General features: G+C 46.0%; 1 protein-coding gene across 1 annotated transcript; it reads right to left on the bottom strand.

Annotated features, from left to right (window-relative positions):
- Positions 1–241: 241 nt before the first annotated feature.
- On the bottom strand, positions 242–5,347 carry LOC107980387 (carcinoembryonic antigen-related cell adhesion molecule 3). Its single transcript, XM_035449110.1, has 3 exons — positions 5,284–5,347; positions 3,757–4,119; positions 242–525 (listed from the first exon to the last, which is right to left on the bottom strand). Exons 1-3 carry the CDS (start codon positions 5,345–5,347, stop codon positions 242–244), a joined length of 711 nt encoding a protein of 236 aa, XP_035305001.1.
- Positions 5,348–5,567: the final 220 nt, after the last annotated feature.

The raw sequence follows: 5,567 nt of genomic DNA, 5'->3' as shown, positions 1-5,567 counted from the left end.
TGAGTTCTTATTCACTTTTCATTTATGCTTACCATCTTGGTGGCTTTAATTTCCTTTTAAGACAGTCTCACTTTAAATCCCGGCATGGCCCTATACACACATGTATCCCAGGATTATAGGCATGAGTCACCACGCTGGCTGTATCTGAGTGGTAACTGATCATTTTATTCAGATAACTTTTCTCCATTTTGTACCACACTGAAAAAAAAATGCCCCCACTCTGCAGTAGGATGAGAAGAGGTCAGCCCTTCACCACGGCCAGCCTGACTGGGAGACTGGTCTTTGAACTGACTGGGTTGGAGACCTCACACTGATAATCTCCAGCATCCTCGATTCTGACAGGATCTATTCTTAGTACCCGCTTTGTGACAGTCAGTGTCATCCTGTCTGTGAGCTGCAGACTCTGGTTATTGAAGAGCCAATGGAAAGAGTTATCGTCGTGTGGTGAGATGCAGATCAAGGACACAGATTTTTCTACTGCGACTGTAGCGTCACTGATTTCCAGGAAGGGCTGCATCACATGCTCTGTGAAGAAACAAAGGGGGCACCAAATGACGGAAGTCCTTCAGAGCGCTCAACCAGCCCATCCTAAGTTCATACCAAATAAAGATTGCAGGAGATTGGAGCTGTGTCTACACACATATCTTGTGCTTTGGCTCTGCAAGCCAAGGCCTCTGTGATCTTAATTCAGGTACTGTTTCCTTTGCCTCAAGTTCCATGTACCAGGACACATGGAGCAAAACCATTGCCTTGTCCATGAATTCAGCTTAGTTATGAACATGAGTCTGAAGTTTGGATGGTAGAGCTGCTCACATCAGTAGTATCTGTTACTATTTACCTATGAAAAATGATTCCCTAGGCTGGACCCCTGAGATGACGGAGGAATCTTGAGAAGCTGCCTCCTCATTTTTTGCTCCCTTGGTGCCTTGGCTTTCTTCCTGTGAAGTCTCATAAGCCCATCAGAACAATAGACTAATGGCCAGACACTCGTCCCCTGAACCTCAGGAGGTCACCTACCTAACTACTGCTGTCATGGCAATGCCCAATTGACTCTACACTCTATGGGATCATCAGCCCCATGACTTGAACACTAAGTAAAGCCTTGGTCCCTGTTGTCTCAGACAGGAAATCTAAACAAACCTTATCTAAAAGCTCCCGAGTGTCACCAAGAGTCCAGACGGGAGCAGGGTTGTAGAGTATGTGTTTCTTGGCGGTAGCTGTGAGGATCCCATGTCTTATAAAGCCAGAGACTGCTTGGGTACCACAGACTTTCTGGGGATATGTGCATGGTGAGAGCTCCAAAGTGCACTGGGGCTGAAAGGGTGAGACTGAGGTGACCCAACAGGGGTCCTCCTCTCTTCAGGCTAAGACAGGTGAGAGGTTCTGACCTATTGCAGTTTATTTGTCTACTCCATGTTGTTCTCCAATATGTCCAAAAGAACACCATGTACTAGGACAGAGAGCCGGCACAGCCAGGTCGGACAGTTCAGTGTATGAAGTAGGAAAAGTCATTTAACGTTTACATAGAATACCACTTAAGCTTTTTCATTTTGAAATATTCATTGAAAGCTTCTAGGATGTACATTCCAGCATCTTTCTCAGTGACAACCTGGACCACCAGGGATCCGTTACTGCACACCATCCTTACCCTTCAGTTACAGGGCAGCAGGAGGCAGAATTCAAGGCGCTGCTGTATACTACAACCTTTAAGTGCCTGGCTCCTAGAGATTTATTTGTACCAGGAAAAGGCTTGAGACCTTCTGGGAGATTATGAACTTGGAGAAGAATGCTGCCCTTCAGCAGCATAAAGAGTCCCCAAAACCTTGCCTTTTCTTATTCTCCCTTACTGTTTAATGTTACTGTTGCTGAAACTATGACCTGTGTTTTGTCTTCTTTCCTACAAACACTGGGATCTTCTCATGTCCTTGTCCCTCTTTGGGGACTCCAGGTCAAAAGTTCAGCCCTCTCCATTTGAACACAGTCAATTCTTGGTCTCTTTGCCTCTGAACAGGAGCCCCTGAAAGATGATACAACCCTTGCAGATGCGTACAGAGGGCAAGTCCCTAGTCTCTGTAGCCTGATTTGAATTCTGCCACACAGCTCTGCCATTCTTCCCAGGAAGGAGCACCTCCCAGAGCCACCCACCTCCCAGAGCCACCCACCTCCCAGAGCCAGATAGGCTGTGGGTGGGTCTGCTCTGCCCCCTCTACTCCCAGTATCCCTCTCCCAATAGAGACGGGATGTGTCCTTATCTGTCTGTCCCCTAGAACATACAGTGAGAGCCTGTGACATGAGAAAAACGGGAGCTGCCCCGGGAAATCCTTTTTTGCTTTATCTTGGCCTTGGTCTCAAAACACCAACAAGGGAAAAGTCTACAAAGCTGCCTGATACCCAGTCTGCATTGTGTTTTCAACGATCTGCAAACACGGAGTTTGCTCCCACCGGGAAGGTGACAGACATACCTGTGTGGCTTCAAGGGGACCTGATCAGTGGTGTGTGGGGAAGAGAACAAATATATTTTCAATAGAGCCATCAATCATGTTTCTGGCCAAGGTCAAAGGTCCAATATATGTCAGGAGTGTCACAACTCAGTTTGTGGGAGGAGGTAACTTGACTCCTGGGAAAAGGCTGTGAGAGCTCCTTTGTCCCAGGCAAGATTTTGAAACCATGCTTATGCTTCCTCTGTTTGCTGAGCTGAGTAATGGGTCTTCCCATGTGCTCTACGGTCTTTCTGAGATATCTTGGACATCTATATAATTAGCTTCCCTTGGGTATCATGTAATTCCCAAGGACACACATAAAAGCAGAGGAGAACATTCCCCTCTAGGCGTGTACCACACACATTAAGAAGCCAGTAGTTCTGATACCACTGACTCCGTGATTTCTGGGGTCTGTAAAAACAGATGAGGAACCAGGCTCCCAGGTAAGTTTCCAGTTCAGGCACATACTTTTCTGCCAGTTCATTGCTTGTCCTAAAGATATCCCTGGGGATCTATGGAAGAACCACAGCTCATGTTTGACAGATGTCCAGATCACCATAGCCTCTAGCCATTTCCCTACAGAAGAGGATTCCCTGAGCTGGACCCAGAGGACACTTGTCAGGAGGACATGTGTCCCCTCAACCTGTCCTTACTTTCTCTGGCCTTCCTGTAAATTGTCATAAGCCCATCAGAACATACATGTAATGAACTGAGCACCTATCATGATTAGCTCTCCCTGATTAGTCTGTGAAGATGTACAGGGTACCTAGACTAACCATACAGCTCATGACTTTTATTTGGCTGGTTCCAAAGATGAAAGACTTGGACTAGAAAAAGACACTGATTCCTCCTTCAGGAAGTCAAAATCCAAACGTTATAAACTGATTCTCAAAGCCAACTGTAGTTGATTCTGGGACAGAGGTATCTTGTTACTCAGATCAATGTGAGGATCCCCAATTCTCCTCCAAAAGGTCAAATATTGATTTAGTTTTGGATCTTTCTCAAGGACACACTCCTGGTAAGAAGCCCAAGAGTCTAGATAGAGGCTGATATCCTTGGCTGAGTTACCCATTATCTATCGAGCTGTCTGCAAAACGAAATCAAATGAAGAATTCTAAACTATTGCCATTATTCTAAACCATGAGTGCCCTGCATTGGACTGACACCCCAAAATAAAAGTGCAATGCACAGGGGAGGAAGGCACAGGCCATTATACTGTGAGGGTCCGATGGAATGCACCCCACCCACAACCCGGAATTCACAAAGGATCACTTACTGTGCACATGAAGGTTCATGATTGTTGTTGACACGATATCTCCATGTCTATTTATGGTTCTCAGGGTATAGCGTCCTGTGTCCTTCATCGTGACATTTCTGAGCAACAGAGATCCATTGCGGTACACTGTCTCTCTACCACTATGTATAGGCCCTGGAGCACTAAAATCTTGCTTCAGATCATAGATTGCAATTACATTTTCTGTAATTTTCAGCCCCCTGAACCAGACTGAGGCTATAAGATTCTCTGGCAGATTGTGGACAAGAAAAAGGACGTTTTCCCCTTCGACCACTTGGGGTGGGACAGATTCAATGGTGACCTGTGCAGTGCTGGTGGAGAAGTGCCAGCATGCTAAAAGAGAGGCTAGAAGGAAACAGAAAAAAAAGAATCAATCAAGGTTGAACAGGGGTGATCATCACTAAGCTTATATGTGGGAGTACCAGTGTGCCCGCCCAACTTGGTAGACATGAGCTTCATGACTTCCATTCACTCAAAGCCGCTGACTGTGTCATTAACTGTTTCAGGAATACTCTGCTCAGGCGTCTGCCTGGCTCCCCCAACAGTGTCCCTTTATCCCTTCTCACATAGAGAATTTGGTGTGAGGCGCACTCTCCCTCTGAACCCCTTCTCTGGGGAGGCCTCACTGTCTGACCTTTTCTCTGCCACATTTGTAATTCAAAAGCAAACCATGATTGCATCTTGCAGATACCCTGACATCAGTTCAACAAGAGTCAGAGGTTATATGGACAGAATTTAGTGTGACTGTATTGGGAAGTTAAGCTCTAGGAAAAGATTCAGATAAAAGTAGATAAAACAAAAAGATAAGGAAGAAAGGAAGGAAGCAAAGGAAATACCCCATGGGATTAATTACACTGTTGTCAATTTGGAGTTAATGACAATAATTGTATTCAAGCATGACTTCATTTTTTTTTCATTTACTCATATGTTGTACTGTATAGGTCTGAGGCAGGTGTGTGCATTTGTCCATGTGAAGGGTATGTCACATATCTGTGTGAAGGAAGATGGCTCAGTTTGAGAAAGTGCAGGTGCATGCCACAGCACCTGAAGGGACACAAGAATCTCAGTACTCTCCTGGATGTGTGCACACCACAGAACCTGGCTGGAGGACAGAGAAGAACCTGCAGGAGTCTCTTCTCTCCATCTACCATGAGGGAGCAGAATTCTGAATTCAGGTTGTCATGTCTCCACATACTGAGCCATCTCAGTGGCCCAGCCATTTCTATTTGGAGGTTCTTACTGTCATAGTTAAGAACATCAGACTTCAGAACATGGCAGCTAATTTTTTAAATATAAATATGGAGTGTTTGAGGCTCTTCTCTTCCTCTCATCACCTCCTGTCCTCTGAGAGCTTCAGGATGCTGAGCCTCCGTCCCTCAAAGTACCTGCTGCCCCAGGACTGCAAACAGAAACCTCAAGATTCCTCTCAGATTCCTGCCCTTTTAAGGAGATTCCAGCCTGCCTCCAAGTCCCTCTCCACCCTTACAGTCAGAGAGTGAGTACAAATACCTGTGAAGAGAAGCCTTTGCCAGGGAGTGCACCCATTGCAGAGAAGCACAGAGGGCATAGCCATCTCTCTTCACCTCGATGTCCTTCCTTTGAGAAGAAGAAAGTCAGCTCCAGCAAGATGCCCAGATGCTGAAGTTTTCTCTCCTATGAACTGAGTTTCCTTTCAGTCAGGACCACTTCCCGGAACCCAATGGGCTGGTGGTGGTAGGTCCTGTGTCCAAGGCACAGCTCAATCCTTTCAACTCTAGTGCTTCCCACCACACAATTCAACTTCCCTTTATGTT

Source organism: Cricetulus griseus, chromosome 9 (assembly GCF_003668045.3).
Source record: "Cricetulus griseus strain 17A/GY chromosome 9, alternate assembly CriGri-PICRH-1.0, whole genome shotgun sequence".
Classification (NCBI taxonomy): domain Eukaryota; kingdom Metazoa; phylum Chordata; class Mammalia; order Rodentia; family Cricetidae; genus Cricetulus; species Cricetulus griseus.
The sequence above is the reverse complement of the archived record's forward strand: the minus strand, read 5'-3'. Positions and strand labels throughout refer to the sequence as shown.